Below are 16,248 nucleotides of genomic sequence, written 5' to 3'. Positions count from 1 at the left end.
TTTTTAAAATTAATTAATTTATCTTAAATTTTATATTTTACAATATTGTGCTTAGTTTTGGTTGTTTTCTCTATTTGTCCCCTCTCGTTTAAAGAATGGTTAGAAGATTATACACAACATCAAATTCTCTTATTCTTGTCTATTTCTTGTAAAATATTATTTAAATATTATCTACATACATCTATCGAATCGAGTGAAAACTAGACTTATTTCGCTGCGGACTTTGATAAAACATGGGGACCATCTATTTTTCATGCATATATAATTATATAAACATGCATACACCATCTAGAAGGTCCAACGTATGGGGTTTCCAAGTCAAAGTTGTGCTCTCAGGCTTGGCGTAATCATGTTCTGCTATACACAAATATATGAATAAAGTGATAAATCTTTAAAAAATTTATTTGTCACTTTACTCCAAATACATAATAATTTGGTCTAAAGGCTCTATCACAATTATTACATCTAAGAATTCCTTTTGAAATAAATAACAACTAACGCATAAAAGAACTATCCGCCACCTACCTACTCTTCCTTCTGCTTGACCCATAAAATTTTATAGAAATTAATAAGCACCATATCCATGGCCATGATCATGAGTGAAGTGAATCACCAAAGAATCAAAACCAACGGGATATGGTTGCACATAGCAGAGCAAGGAACAGGACCACTGGTTCTGCTGCTTCATGGCTTTCCAGAGATGTGGTATTCATGGCGCCACCAGCTCAAATACTTGGCCAACCATGGTTATCATGCAGTAGCACCTGATCTAAGAGGATATGGTGATTCAGATTCTCCTATCAGCCCCAGTTCCTACACTTTTATGCACGTAGTTGGTGACCTTTTAGGCCTCATTGACCACTTTGGGGAACACCAGGTATGTCAAAATCCTAGTGTAGTTTTTAAAAACTTAGCATTATAAATCTTTTACTTTCTTCTCTTAAACTCTAATTTCTCAACTCAATTTAAGATTTTGTTTGTTAAGTGTTTCAAATTAGATAATGCAAAGATACTAGAACAAAAGAGGATAAGAAGTTTATGAATCATGTTTCGGATTTAACTAACATGTGCCGTGAAAATTACTATTAATAAAAGTTTTTTAATTTTTTTACTTTAATAAATGTACAATAAATTGTTACTTTTTTCTATAAAAGAATTTTTAATTTGTAACTTTAATATATTGTTTAAACTCATATTTCTGATATCGATATAGAGTACCAACATATTATCTGCTAACTTATTGCCAACAATAATTAATTATTATATTTTAAACACATATATAAAGAGACACATCCAGAAAATATATCTATAAAGATACTTCTATTAAACACAGTCATAAAAAAGACATTTTTATTAGACACTTCCATCAAACACAGTTATAAATATAAATAAGAATTGGCAGAAATTAGTAGAAATGCTGTTAGTAACGTAGTAACGTAGCGGGATTGTATTTATTATTGTAAATACAAATACTAAATGAGGTGTAAAGGACTTCCTGATCAGATTCAATTATGTGATAAAATACTTGGAGAATTGATGTATTTATTTTCCATGATATTATAACCTTTTGACCCATTTTAACACTAAATGAATGGAGGCATTTGTTGTTGGAGATGATTGGGGAGCAAACATTGGTTGGCACATGAGTCTCTTTAGGCCTGATAGAATTAAGGGATTTGTTGCTATAGGCGTTCCTTACTTCCCAAGGATTCCAACTATTAAAACCGTTGAAGCTATCAGAATGGCATATGGTGATAATACTCATATCTCCCAGTTCCAGGTACCATTCACACTCATTCCTTAAATTGCTCAAACAAGACATGATTAGCTTATACTGGCTTTCCGTGCTTCAATTAGATTCACTTACTTCTAAAATTTGTTGCTAATTTGTTTTGTGTTGGCCGGAAAGGAACCGGGTCGAGCAGAGAGAGCCTTCGCAAGATATGATTGTTTGACAGTGATGAAGAAGTTCATGTTAGCCACTTGGACCGAATTTCTAGCAGCTCCTCCTGGCATGGAGATTATTGATTTCTTGCCAACACCTTCCGCTTTGCCATCTTGGATAACTGAAGAGGAACTCATGGTCTTTGCTGACAAATTTCAAGAGTCTGGTTTTACTGGTGCATTCAACTATTACCGTGCAATGGACCTGTAAGTATTTGTTTTCACTTTGTTAAAGTTAGTGTTGGTTTAACAAAGATACACGGTCTTAGGCTCATCTTAAACACTCCTTACTAAGTAAGGAATATTGCACACTTCCTTGTTAATTAAACAAATCTTAACATTCCAATATTATATTTTATATCGATAGTTCAGATTTAGACTTTAGAATTTAGAATTCAAGATATATGATTCAGAGTTTAGGATTTGAGCCTTAGAGTCTTTATTACTTTTTCCAAAGCGTATTAACTTTGGCTACTAAACTTGTGTATGTTAGATTATTAATAATTTGCACATAATTATTACATGGAAAATGGTTGCAGAAACTGGGAGCTTCTTGCACCATGGGAGGGATCAAAGATTACAGTTCCAACAAAGTTCATTGCTGGAGAGAGAGACTTTGGTTTCAAAAGTAGTGGGGGTACAAAGGATTATGTGGAAGGAGACTTGTTTAAGAGTCTCGTTCCAAATCTGGAAGTAGTTATAATGGATGGCCACCATTTTATACATCAGGAGAAAGCTCAACAAGTTTCTGATGAAATCCTTTCATTCATCCGCAAATTATCTTCGGATTAAGAACACACTAAACCTTCACTTTGTGATTATACAACTCCAGTGCCATCAGTAATTTTGTACATTTTAGCTGTTAGGCATGATTTAGGTGCACAACCAGAATATTTAAAGTTTTTCCATATTCAAAACAAGAATAAAACCCTTGACATTGGTTAAAGAACAATAAATTGCTTCTACTGAACCATGTTCCCTAGATTTGGGCACACAACCATATGATAAAGGACAATACTTTTTATTGTATTTTCCAAAGGATCCAAATAAAGGTATAGTACATTGGTTTTGCTTCATTACAATTTACAACTAAATTTTATATAACAGTGAATCCTACGTTCTCCACAATTTTAGTATGTCTCATACTAAATTTAAAAAAAAAAATAAAAAAGCCATTATTAGACATGTGGTATACGTACAGATTAAGAGCAGTGTCATGAAGGAATAAAAATGTTAAACCTCAGCTAATGGAAATTGCTTTGTACTCTTTGACTGTACTTGTGATAGCCTGTTCCACCGGTAGTCTTTCCATGCTCGATGCGCCATAAAATCCATGGACTCCCTTGGTTCTCTTTAATATGAATTCTGCTTCCTTTGGACCTGATATTGGACCTGCATATCCCAGTACGTTAATCAGAACTCCACTAAAAAATCACAAAAAACAGAACATAATGTTCAGAAAATAGAGAATAGTAGTGGGCATTCTCATTATGGTACATTATTCTTGTGCAATATGCTGCACACTCTGAATTTACCTTCCAACACTCGAGTTTGACCTTTCTTCCTTGATTCTGAAGCTTTCTTGGAAAGCTATATTTAATTCCAATATTCACAACTGTATTACCAGAATCTTGAGGTCATATTTCCTCACTTAGGGTCACCTTCTAAGTTTTATAACTATGTCTTTCCTTTTCTTGTCTTCAGTTCCACACCCTCAACCCCCACTCCGTAAAACTCTTCGGTCTCAAGACATCTAGGACCATCTCTACAGTGTCGTTTGTGAGTTGGGATTTTGGAGGGGAGGGAAAGGAGGGAAATGTGGGGTTTGTACTTTGTAGCAAAAAAGTTCAAAATTTAACACAGATTCTTTTTCCCTTCATTTCTCTCCAAAACCCCAACTCACAAACGAACACTTAGGCACACATCTGCTATTAAAAAGGGGGATTCCATGAACTTGGTGTCCAACTTTTGTTTCCAATTTTGTCATTGTATTCAAATTTCCAACCAGACTTCTATAAGGTTAAAGTTGTAAACACATTATTTTATTTCATCAACTCGGGCAACTCCATTTTCAACCCCAGATTCATCCGGCATCCCTCGGACCCTCACTCCAATTCTCACTTTCAGTTATTCTTATTTAACATGCATTTCTTCAGTTGTCTAATTCAAAGTATTGTTCACTTTACCACTAGCTCCAAAGAATAACAATTGATCAGTGAAAAGTACTTTCTAATAATTCACAATACTCAAACAAAAGAATTTCTAGGTGATGTACATACCTCCATGGCACAGCACAATTGCATTGGGATTGATCCTATGTGCAGCATCTGCAATAGCTTGTACACGAACCACACTTTCCTCCAGTGAAACAGCAGTTTTTGCACCGATTGATCCCGTTGTAGTTAGACCCATATGGGCCACTATAATATCAGCACCAACTTTAGCCATTTCGGCAGCTTCATGTTGATTGAATGCATATGGGGTTGTCAAGAGACCCATTTTATGACCTTTTTGGATCATCTCAACTTCCAAGCTAATGAGGTAACATAACAAAAGTTGTAAGATATGATTCAGTTCAATTAACACTGATAAAAATTTCTTTTATTAAATTAACACTTACCTATATCCCATTCCAGTTTCTTCAAGATTTTGTCTGAAATTTCCATCGAATAACCCAACTGTTGGAAAATTTTGCACCCCAGAAAATCCAGTAGACTCCACCTGTTTAAGGAAGAAATCCATTCGACGGAAAGGATCAGTTGCACAAACTCCAGCAAGAACCGGTACCTTCTTTACCACCTGAAATACCAAAGATCAGCATGTTAGACAGAGTGCTGGAGAAACGGACACAACACTAACTTCAAAAAAGGATTTTATTTATTACAAAAGATGAAATAAAATGACAAATTCTTTCCATAAGAAAGTTGGCAAAAAGTTTAGTAGCATTCTCTAAGAAGAGGCTACAGGTAACCTTTTTAAAAATAATTTTGATCTGAACCCTCACTTTCTTTTATCTGAAATTATAAAATTGCTCTTAAATTTCTGATATTTTCTTTCTGAGCCCAACTTTTGTTTCCATTCCACCAAATCGCAGAGACACCAACCCACAAGCTCGGACTAAAGCAATGGCTAAAAGAAGAAGAAATCTCTCTTATGAACTCCTAAAGCCAGATTTCACAGGCCCTCTTGCTACACTTTTACCATGTCCTTCGTAGTCCTTGCATTTGCTACATAGCAATTAAGAGAATTCAATTTCATCTAACTCTACCTATTTACTAGGGATTATAACACCTAGTTCATGATGGACAAGAACAAACTGAGCATCAACACGGGGAGACACATAACAATCAATAAAGTTACAAATTGAATTGTATAGTACACAACACAATATGCATGGAATGAATTAATTGTTTTTGGAAGAGGAGCACTAGGTTAGGGAGTGGAAGAGGAAGAAGAAAATGAAGAGCATTGTCTTTGCCAATTTCGAGTTGATTTGGATTTCTTTGAGCACATTGCTGCCATGAATCATGATGAGTTCTTGGTTTAGTCATGTAGGTTGTTTTCTATGCAATTCAGTAGAGTGGGAACAAGGATTGGCTTAAAAAAATTTCGTAATTTCAGATGTAAAAAAAAAAAGATGAGGTTCAAATCATAATTATTTTTGAAAATGTCATTTGTAGCCTTGCCTTAGAGAGGGATACCGAATTCTTTGCCAAAAAGGTTACACCAGTTATTTAGACAAAGCATAATAATCAAGATAAATTGAACAGTACGAAGGAAAAATCAGAGAACTGATATCAAAACAGCTTGAAAGGAAGTTAACAGTAGGAAAATGTTGTAGGATCTCATTGAACAAGTAAAAGTATAGGCATACTGGCAAAACTTCATTAGCCATGTCAAGCACAACAGCATTAGCATCGGCGAAAGGTAAAAGCCCAGCTAATGAGCCTCTCCCTGCCATCCGGAAGCGCCCTGAGTTGTACAGCACTATCAGATCAACACCTCCAGCTTCTTCAAACTTGGCAGATATGCCTGTCCCAGCACCAGCTCCGATTATAGGTATTCCTTTATCTATTTGAGATTTTAATTGCTGCAATATAAAGCGTGTTTTCTCCAAAGTTTCTGCCAGTATAAATGGTAAATGCATCAGGCGTAAAGAGACACTTTTTACCTAAAGTAAACTGAGACCAACTTATTTCTGCGCAATTCAGCATAAACGGGTAACATTTTTAGGTGAAACATTTTTAGGCCAGCGCAGATTAAGAGTATCATGCAAAAAAATAACATTGAAAAGTTGTAAATTTAATTCTTCATTGCCAAATGCCACACATTGCTACAAATCCAGCAAAGTACACACATTGTTTTGTAAGGCCAAACCAGTACAAACATAGTATATGTGCACATCTAGAACTTCAATTACCAAACGTTTGGGAAGAATAGAAACATTAAGCAAATTGAATGAGAACCTGGTTTTGCATCTGGGAATTCACTAGGCGCATAGCCAATGTTCCTAAAACTTGATGCATTTGAAGCATCATCATCTTTACGAAAGTGATCAATGGATTCAGGACTGGCTACTTGTTTATGAGTAGAATCTTTAGTAGAACTCTCATTAATCTCCAAAAATGCATCAACTAATGCATTTGCAAACTCAAGGTCATTAATATGATGGGGATACACTTTTACCTGAAAAATTCATAACTTTCAAATTTCGCAAATCCTGATATCAATAATAGATAAATAAAATAAAGTCCATGCTAAATTGAAGCGTATAGTTTTAATAAACGTAGTTATTGAGCAATTATAGTACCTTACGATCATTATTTGTCTGAACAAGCCTTTGTAGTTCATTAAGAAGAGTACCCGTTGCCTTCGGGTCATGAAAAGGCTTCCCTGGTGCATCTAAAGCAGATATACCCTTTTCTGGGAGGCAAACACGGATTTTAGATGATGAATTGTTCAGTTTATTTGCAATGAAATCAGCAAACTTTTTGTTCTCCTCTACAGTTGTTCGCATGAGTGAAACCTGAACTTGACAGAATTTAGTATTTTAGCTTAAGTGCAGCAATTATGACAATTGTGAAGCATAAAATTACCATTAAGACTACGGTGCTTTGGTAGGATTCGATAGTAGGAAATTCATGGCCAAATTCAACATGTGTTAAGATGACGGACAAAACATTACAGCAGCAGAACTTGACCTTCTAGATAGGTTTTATTCCATGAATCAAATGATGCCATAATGTTTTATCATAAATGATGTCTAATATAAAGCCATTTAGAATCTAAATTTTGCCTATATGATTTTATTTGTCTCCACTCTCCATCAATCTCTATCTTTTCAGCTACCCTTCATTTAATCTACTCTTCTTAGTAGTGCTTATATGCCTTAGCAGCACATGTTTAAACCATCTAAGGTAAGATTCTTCTGTGTTTTCTAAAATAAGTCCCAATACTGGCATGAAACTAAAGCAAAATATTGATAATGCAAAAATATGCCTAGTTGTAAGCCAAACATCCTAGTCAAATAGATTACTCACCTGCTTATTATGCTCATATATATTTCTCTGCTGAAATTCCTGAGGTATGGTATCTTTCGCACCAAAGTTCACCATGTCTAATGCTCCAACACTTAGAACTAGGGGGACTTTCTTCTCTGAAATGGCATCAAAGCGAGAACTGTCACATGCCATTATGCCTCCAACTATGTAGTCTGCTACTTCTGTTGTTGTGATGTCAAAAACACCCTAAGAAAAGTTGGGAAAAAAAAGTAATATACGTGAAAAAACACAAATGGAGGCAGTAATACATAAACAAGAATCTGAAACAGTGTAAAAGCGTTCATAATTTGTCTACCATACAAGTATGTGAAAGATACTTAAGTGCATGCTTTCCCGAACAAGAACACTTGTGCATTTATGTAAAATAATTTGGATGTGGTACAGAGCTCAATAAATAATTCGTAAAGATCTTTCATTTGGTCAGGCATTCATGTAGGTAAAATGAAACTTTTACATTGCAATAGGACAGCGACCAAACATAACCAAAAGCTTAGATCCATATATAAATTGTCATGAACCCATAAAAAGGCAATTGAATATGCAATTGGTTGAAACAAGTACATCCATGAAAAAAACAAACAAGTACATCCACGTTTTCAGAAATCTAATCGAAATTTTGATATAAGATTCAACAGAGCATCCATTACTAATAAATAGATTAAATTTAGAAGAGATCAAACCTTTCTAATTATTCTCCAAATTTTTTATTATGGTTAAAGGTTAAATGCATTTAATATCTTGAAGAATATAAAAAGCACCATGAATACTTTCTTTGTTAGGAACGAAGATGATATTCCAGATCAGATATATCACTATTTAGGAGGGTATATCATGACTTAATAAAGATAATCGATTCTTATGCCATGCTTCCAAACCTTAACTTCTTCCTTTATAAGGATATATAACTACTAAATCAAAATATAACTAATTCTTACATCCTCTACCAAAGAATTGAAGTCCCAATTTTTCAGATAAACAATGTCAAATTAACTTGCCATTGTCGAATAATGTGTGCATAGATAGATAGATAGATACCTGTATAAATCCCTCTCTAACCAAATTCTCCATAGCCCTGCCACCAACCCCAGTTGCATGGAAAACAAGGCTCTCATAACCTTCCTTATTCAACCTATCTTTAACAGCATTGACACATGGAGTAGTAACCCCAAACATAGTTATACCAACAGTAGGCTTATCTCCCACAGAAGACGAATCTTCTAAGCTCTGAATAGCTCTTCCAACAACCATTCCAGCGAAAGCAGCAGCTGCATTGGACAATATTACCTTGCTAACACTATTAACTCCAGCAATGTCCACAATGGAAGGAAACAACACCAAATCCGATGTCCCAACATAAGGTTCAGTTTGACCACTGGCCACGGTTGACACAATAACCTTAGGGACACCAATTGGAAGGGACCTGAAGCAAATGACGGATACAAAAAGTTTATACTATGGCAGCAAAATAATACATAATACATAAATAAAATAAATAGTTGAGTTAAAATCCAAAGTTGTCCATGAGATTGGCCGCGTGCACTAAAATAGTTTCCAAGATTTCAATTGAACCAATTACATCCTGAAATTGGCGTAATAAATCACTCAAAGGACTAAGGAAGTAGCATGGTGCACTTCTACAAATATCAGGTAGGTGGAAACTCAGGTAGAGTCGACTTCATGTGAAGTTGATAATTGAAAGCCGTAAGATGATTTGACTGATTTGACTAAATTTTCATCTAACGGCTCAGCTATCAACTTGACGTGAAATGGACTGCATCTGAGTTTTCACCTTAGTTCACGCAGAAACACTGTTTTGGTTTAGTGATCAAACATTTTTTCCTTAGTTTGGGTCAAATTTTATAAATAATAGGGGGCAAATTGAACATTACATTGTATAATTATAATAAAATAACTAAATCCTTGTGGCCATTAGAACCTGCATCAGTCCCAGACCTGAAGGGAGAAGAAAGTATTGATGTCCCTCCACTGCCCCCAATTCCGATGACGCCTGCAACGGCAACACCCTCCTTGTCGTTTTGAGAGTTCTTCAAGAACTGCTCAAGTCCATGGCACATCCTCGCAACGGCCTTGCCTCTGTCCGATTCATACGCGTTTGATCCACCACAGCAAGAGAGAACTTCGCTCCTGGAAACGAATGTGAAATCTTGGATGCTCTTTGGTTCCTCTGGACCAGCAGAAACATCAACAACCACCACCTCTACCTGTAACTGAATTCCGTTAGCGCGAGACGGTTATAGCGGTGGTTATGAAATATGAATGAATGTTGGAATTTGGTGAGTACCTTGGAGGAAAGGTGAGTGGAGAAGCGTTGGAGATTGGAACGGAGAGAGTTGTAGAGGAAGCGGAGCTCGTGGAACTTGGTGTCGAGGGTTCCGACGCAGAAGACTCGAAGGGTGGTTGGATGGTGCGGCATCTTTGAGTCAAAGGAGTGGACGGAGATGAGAGTAGAGAGTAGAGAGTAGAGAGTTGAGACTGTGTTTGAGTTCCTTTCGCTTCAGTTTGTAACTTTGTGTGTCGTGGAACATGATTAGATGTCCATGTAGAATTAAGAGAGATTCACGCCAAAATGACGTGCTAACTGCTAACTCACACGTCATTTCACATGCCCATCTTGTTTCAATGTTTCTTGTTAAATCCATGGTGTTTTCGGTCGGTTCGGTTTGGTTTTCCGCAAAACCAACCAACCAAACCATTTTGAATTTTGAAGCCAAAATTCATTGGTTTTACCTGTGAACTAACCAACCGAATGTAGTTTGGTTCGGCCAATCTTTTTCGGTTTTTTATTTAACCTATAATGATATCAAATATATTAGGAATAAACTATTATTTGTATCCTAAATTTTACGAATATTTGACAAAAATATCCAAAAACTAACATTGTATTCATAAAATATAGGTTTTGTATGACAAAATAATTCAAATCATAATCTTTTGTTAATTTTTTTAATAAAATTTTTAAATTAATCTACCATTTATTTTTCTTCCTTAAATTTCAAACTTTCACAACCCTCACCACCACTAATACCTTCTTGATTACTATTGCCCCCTCTTCTTCTTTACAGAATCTCCTTTCCTTATGGTCGGTTACGCATGCTGCTCCAATCTCCTCGTTATCATCAACAAGTATGCCATCACCTAATTCAACTACCCCAGTCTCTTAGCTGCACTCCAGTACCTCACTTTCGCTCTCAGAGTCTACCTTCTTGATAAATTAAGGTTCCTCCGATCCATCACTACTCCTTCGCTATCGACACCGCCAAACGCTTCTTCCCGACCGCACTCGTCTTCTTCCTCGTCATCTTCACCAACACCAACCTCCTCCTCCAAGCCAATGTCGACACCTACATCGTCCACCGATCTCTCACCCCTCTCTTCGTCATCCGTGTGGATACCGTTTTTCGCACTAGCCTTGTCCCTCCAAACTCACATTTTTTTCTATATTATCGCTAGTGTCGAGATATGTCGCTACTAATTCTGCTTTTATCTACTTATTATTTGACTTTTACTTATCTTGTCACAATCACCACTGAGATAATTTACATCAAATACATAATCATAAATATAGGGTTGAATACTTTGAGTTTTATTTTGCACAATAATTTTTTGTCTCTCATGATTGTGCCCTTATTCTAGTTCCTTACCTGTGAGAATCTTTGAGGTTTTCAATTCTCTAAGATCCGATTTTGGATGTTTGTTTGATCCCACAAAAAAATGATGATAGTGGTAAGAGGTGATGATGGTGGTGCTGGTGAGTGGTGGCATGGAGAGGGATAAGGGAGACAGTGAAGGTGTTGGTAGTGGTGAGAGTTGTGAAAGTTTGAAATTTGGAGAAAAAATAAAAGGTAAGAAATTTAGGAATTTTATTGAAAAGTCAACAAAAAATTAGAATTTTGGTATTTTTGTCATAAGGAACCTATCTTTTATGGGTATGGCATTAGTTTCTTTGTTTGATGTGTACTTTTGTCAACGTTCGCATAGTTCATGGGTACAAATACTAGATTATTCTTAACATAAGAATATACTATTAAAATAATATTAAAAAAATCATTTTAATAATAAAAATAATTTTTTAAAAAATATGAAAAAACCCAAAAGATTTATAAACAAAACAAAATATTAAATATATAAGCTAATTTTTTTTCACTAACATTAATTAATTTTTTGAATAATTACTAATTAATAAAAATTTAAAAAATCAAGATCACCAATTGACCGCCTCTCTTCCTTCCCTTCCTTTTCATGCGAATTTGTTTTCCATCATCATTCTCCAAACACGACCCATTCATCCTCAGACTGTCGAATCATTGTGCCAAATATCGGCATCCACGCCACCCGCATCTCCGCTGGTATATACACCCAAAAGGTCGCTCTAACTTGCTGTTGAGGTTGTTGCTGCGATGGAAAGGGAGAGAAAAATTTGTGTTGGGGTTGCTGTTGTTATTGCTTGTTGTTGTTCATGTTGAGGTGATTGTTGCTGAGAGTGGTGGTGTTGAGGGAGGGAGGGAGCGTGTGCGATGGGGAGGGGGCTGTGATGGGGAGACAGAAGGAGGGGAGAATGTGCGTTGGGAAGGGAAGCTGTGATGAGAAGGGAGAGAAAAGGGGGGCTGTCATAGGGAGAAAGAGGGAGGGGATTGCATTGGAGAGGAAGAAGACTGGGATGGGGAGGGAGATGGAGGAAGAGTCTGCGTTGGGGAGGGAGGGATTAGGGTTTGGGGGATGGTTTGTCAGGTCACCAGAATACGATAACTATATCAGTATTGTGTTTGTCGAAGATTTGCTTCGAGAAACTCAGGGACACGTTTGTCAAATTTTAAAATCTTTTAGAGATTATTTTGTTAATAACAAAAATTAGATACTATTTTGTCAACGTTAAAATTTTTTAGATATTAATTTAATATTTACCTCAAAAAAAAAAAAGAGGGGGAGAGGAAGGAGAGGGAGAGGAAGGAGAGAGACTAGTAAAATACAATAAATATATCAATATTACTCATCTACATCTCTACCAACTGAAATAGCATCCATGGTGAGGTCATCCAAAGACGATAACCAATATTAGTTATCCTTCTATTGGGCATTGCCATCAGCATACCCAAGATTCCTAGAAGAAGTAGTGGCCCATTTTGTGACATTATGCTCATGTTCACGGATATAAGAACATTTTAAAAACTATACCAGTACATACAAAAACATAAAAAACAAAAACTATACCAAAAAGAGAGTAGAACATTTTAAAACACGTATTAATTCTAACAAAAAAAAAGTATTAGATATCATAACATAGGTTTCAACTGTACTAGAAAAATTGGTGTTCTAGGACTTTCTATTGATCCCAATAGTAAAATTTATAGAAAAACTTTAAAGTGTATTGGTACACCGGTATTTTAATGATTTTTAACCATTAGTTTTAATTATAAAAAATATATAATATATATAATTAAGATTAACAGTTAAAATTTACTGAAATATTAGTATATTAATATACTTAAAAGCTTTTCAAATTTATAAATACATGATTGAAATTAACAGCCAAAAACTATTGAAACACTAGTATTCTAGACATTTGAAAATTTTTCCATAACATAATATGTTTAAGAAGGAACGAGGGATGTGTTCTAGAATATTTTAGAATTTTTTGTCTTTGATGACGAGTAAAACAGAACCAAAAAGAAGATATTTAATCTAACAGTGTAATTCTTAATAATTAGTTCAAACAGTCATAGTTTTCTGAATGTTTATGTTTGTAAACATTGTTCATAAATTTTATGTGATGCCTTATAAGGTTATATTTATATTTTCTTTTTATTTTTGGCCCGAACGTATCCTTTGGAAGATAATTATTGGGCCTTTCGTCCCAACTATTTACTCATTGTGGAACTAATTATTAACAAATATCATAATACTTTGATGACCAAAAAATAAATGTGATAAATACTTTTGAAATTACAGTCGAAAAAAGATATTATTTATTTGAATCACAATATTTTTTATCTGGTGGCATATTTAATCCTTTCTATTTCCTGCCACCTACGATACTCCTTCAGGTGTGGTGACGAAGACGGGTTGCATGATATTGATAGATGCCTTTAACATGGACCAGGGTTCTTTTGTGTTAACGTCGTTCCATACGAGTCATTCAAGACGTTCTGACAGAAGTAAAGCTAGATAAAATATTAGAGAAAGATAAAAAATATTTATATAATAAAATAACATTAAAATAAAATTTTAAAGAGAAATTAAAAATTTACATATAATTTATACGTAAAAAAATTAAAACTAAAAGGGCCATTGTTCCTTTTTCTTGTATCTGGCTCCGCCCTGCACTCTGAATTATTATTTATAGACATTGCTCTTTCTTTTTTTTTTATCAAAGATAAAGAGACTCGAACTCGCGACTTCTTAGGTGAATATGAAAAAACTGTGCCATTTGAATTATAACTCATTGACTTCTTCTCCTTGATGATTTATTGATTGTTGATTTCATATTTTTCCAGTTTATTATTTATTTAGAACAATGTTAAAAGAAGAATCAAAATTTATTATTTTTTATTATCAATCAATCATTAATATTGAAGAGTATGAAATAAAATATATTTATTAAATTATTAAACTAAAAAATTAAATTAATAATTAAATAATAACTAAAAAAATAAATTCGAATAATTTTTATATTTTTTGTTTATTTATTTTGGAGTCGTCAAACCGCAAAATAAAAGTACGGAATAATCAGGTAGTGCATGGTTGGCTGGTCTAGTATATATATCACGTGATTTTAAAAGAGAGTGGCATATTGTAAATCAATAATTAAATATAAGAAAATTTTTAACTATACCGATATACTAGTATTTTAGTAATTTTTAATTATTAATTTTAATTATAAAATATAATTAAAATTAACAATTAAAAATTACTAAAAGACCAATATATCAGTATACTTAAAAATTTTCTTAAATATATGCCTTGGAACCCTAGCGAACCCTTAATAAAGTGAGAGCCAATTTTTATATTGGCTAAGAAAATAAACTATTGATTTGGTGTTATTAATCTAATTCAATATTCTTTTATTAGGTAGTCACATGAATGCTACAAGCCTACAAAACTTTGCAAAATTAGTGAATTAAAGAAATAGAAATTTAAAAGAATGGTGGCTGGCTCCACCACTTGTTTTAGTTTTGCTATAAATATAGCTAGGCTTATATAAAGGGAGTAATTAATAAGGAAAGAAATATAAGACATTATTCATTCGTAAGCAGGGTGGTGCATTGAAAAATACCAAATACCAGATGCCTTAACAAAATTGGAGAGGGAACTTGGTGGGACAAGTCCCTTTACAGTGTGGCTTTGCAAACAATGGCACCCAAAGGAAACACGTAACGCTAGCATTATTAGTATTGATACTACATCTATCTAAAATCTTGGATTACGACACTTAAACAATCTTTTAGACATCTACAAGTTTCATAACTCATGCATAAATAAAGGAAAAGTATAGGGTACCAACATATTATCTGCCAACTTCTGTCAACTCTTATTTATATTTGTGTTTCATGGAAGTGTGTTCGTAGATGTGTCTAATAATTAATATATTTTAAATACATATATAAAGAGACACATCCATAAAATATATCTATAAAGACACTTCTATTAAACACAGTTATAAAAAAGACATTTTTATTAGACACATCCACAAACACACTCCCATGAAACACAATTATAAATAAGAGTTGGTAGAAGTTGGCAGATATGCTGTTGGTAACGTAGCGGAACCGATAAATAAAACTAGAATTTGTAATTTTTAATTTGTTAAATTAAAATTAAAGAAATGTTAGAGAATCATCAAAATTTATTATTTTTAGTATTAGTCATTAATGTTTAAAAATATGAAATAAAATATGTTGTTAAATTACTAGATCAAAGAAACTAAATTGATAGCTAAATAATAGCCGAAAACGATAAACTTTAATGATTTCAGGTATTTTTTTAAAAGTTTAATTACTCTGCTAGTCCCTATAGTTTCGCAAAATTTTCAATTAGGTCCCTATATTTTTTTCCTTTTAATTGAGTTCTTGCACCAACTTTTTTTTTAATTGGGTCTCTACACTTTTTTTTCTTTTTATTTAGGTCTATGTACCATTTTTTTTAGTTGAGTTCCTATAAAATTAAACCAATTACTACTAAGAAAGACTTAATTGAAAAAAAAAATTTGGTGCAAGAACCCAATTAAAAAAAATATATAGGAACCTAATTAAAAATTTCACGAAATTATAAGGACTAATAGAATAATTAAACCTTTTTTAAATTAATGTGTCAATTTATAAATATACTCTGTAAAAAATATAAAATATATAAAATACATATATAATTAATGGACCAATAAAAAATAATATTATATATATAATTGTTGGAGTATATTATTCATTGTTCAATTTTTAATAATTTATTTTAAAAAGTACGTACTAATGATAGGTACATGATTATGATTTTGAAAATGACCTTATTAGAATTTGAACATAAAAATATTATGTGGAATAACTTCAAAGAACTATATATTCTTTGGCAACGATTATGTGCACTAATGTAATGATCTCACTTGCCAATTTTTAAGTCGGTGAAAACAAAATAATTTGAAATAGACCATGTTATGCAAAATTTGGCTGGCCAAAATCGATGTGTATTTTATTAATAAATTGGATAATTTTAGAGGATAAATTAAATAATTTTTTAT

General features: G+C 33.6%; 2 protein-coding genes and 1 pseudogene across 2 annotated transcripts; 2 read left to right on the top strand and 1 right to left on the bottom strand.

Annotated features, from left to right (window-relative positions):
• Window positions 1-480: 480 nt before the first annotated feature.
• On the top strand, window positions 481-3,020 carry LOC107477570 (uncharacterized). Its single transcript, XM_016097648.3, has 4 exons — window positions 481-877; window positions 1,598-1,780; window positions 1,910-2,151; window positions 2,484-3,020. The coding sequence occupies exons 1-4, from the start codon at window positions 584-586 to the stop codon at window positions 2,734-2,736; spliced, it is 972 nt and encodes a 323-aa protein (XP_015953134.1). The 5' UTR covers window positions 481-583; the 3' UTR covers window positions 2,737-3,020.
• On the bottom strand, window positions 2,947-10,064 carry LOC107477433 (toMV susceptible protein tm-1(GCR26)). Its single transcript, XM_016097553.3, has 10 exons — window positions 9,808-10,064; window positions 9,459-9,727; window positions 8,541-8,925; window positions 7,485-7,691; window positions 6,755-6,970; window positions 6,411-6,630; window positions 5,819-6,066; window positions 4,565-4,743; window positions 4,224-4,477; window positions 2,947-3,336 (listed from the first exon to the last, which is right to left on the bottom strand). Exons 1-10 carry the CDS (start codon window positions 9,937-9,939, stop codon window positions 3,185-3,187), a joined length of 2,262 nt encoding a protein of 753 aa, XP_015953039.1. The 5' UTR covers window positions 9,940-10,064; the 3' UTR covers window positions 2,947-3,184.
• A 538-nt stretch (window positions 10,065-10,602) lies between these two features.
• Window positions 10,603-11,241, top strand: LOC107486448 (GDP-fucose transporter 1-like; annotated as a pseudogene).
• The last annotated feature ends 5,007 nt before the right edge of the window (window positions 11,242-16,248 follow it).

The sequence above is a fragment of the Arachis duranensis genome, chromosome 1, assembly GCF_000817695.3.
Source record: "Arachis duranensis cultivar V14167 chromosome 1, aradu.V14167.gnm2.J7QH, whole genome shotgun sequence".
Classification (NCBI taxonomy): domain Eukaryota; kingdom Viridiplantae; phylum Streptophyta; class Magnoliopsida; order Fabales; family Fabaceae; genus Arachis; species Arachis duranensis.
The sequence above is the reverse complement of the archived record's forward strand: the minus strand, read 5'-3'. Positions and strand labels throughout refer to the sequence as shown.

Coding starts and splice junctions, on each gene's coding strand:
- LOC107477570 (XM_016097648.3), top strand. CDS start 584: ATGGCCATGATCATGAGTGAAGTGAATCACCAAAGAATCAAAACCAAC. Junction 878..1,597: donor ACCACTTTGGGGAACACCAG/GTATGTCAAAAT, acceptor AAATGAATGGAG/GCATTTGTTGTTGGAGATGA. Junction 2,152..2,483: donor TATTACCGTGCAATGGACCT/GTAAGTATTTGT, acceptor AAATGGTTGCAG/AAACTGGGAGCTTCTTGCAC.
- LOC107477433 (XM_016097553.3), bottom strand. CDS start 9,939: ATGCCGCACCATCCAACCACCCTTCGAGTCTTCTGCGTCGGAACCCTC. Junction 7,692..8,540: donor TTAGAGAGGGATTTATACAG/GTATCTATCTAT, acceptor AACTTTTCTTAG/GGTGTTTTTGACATCACAAC. Junction 6,971..7,484: donor TATATGAGCATAATAAGCAG/GTGAGTAATCTA, acceptor TGTCAAGTTCAG/GTTTCACTCATGCGAACAAC.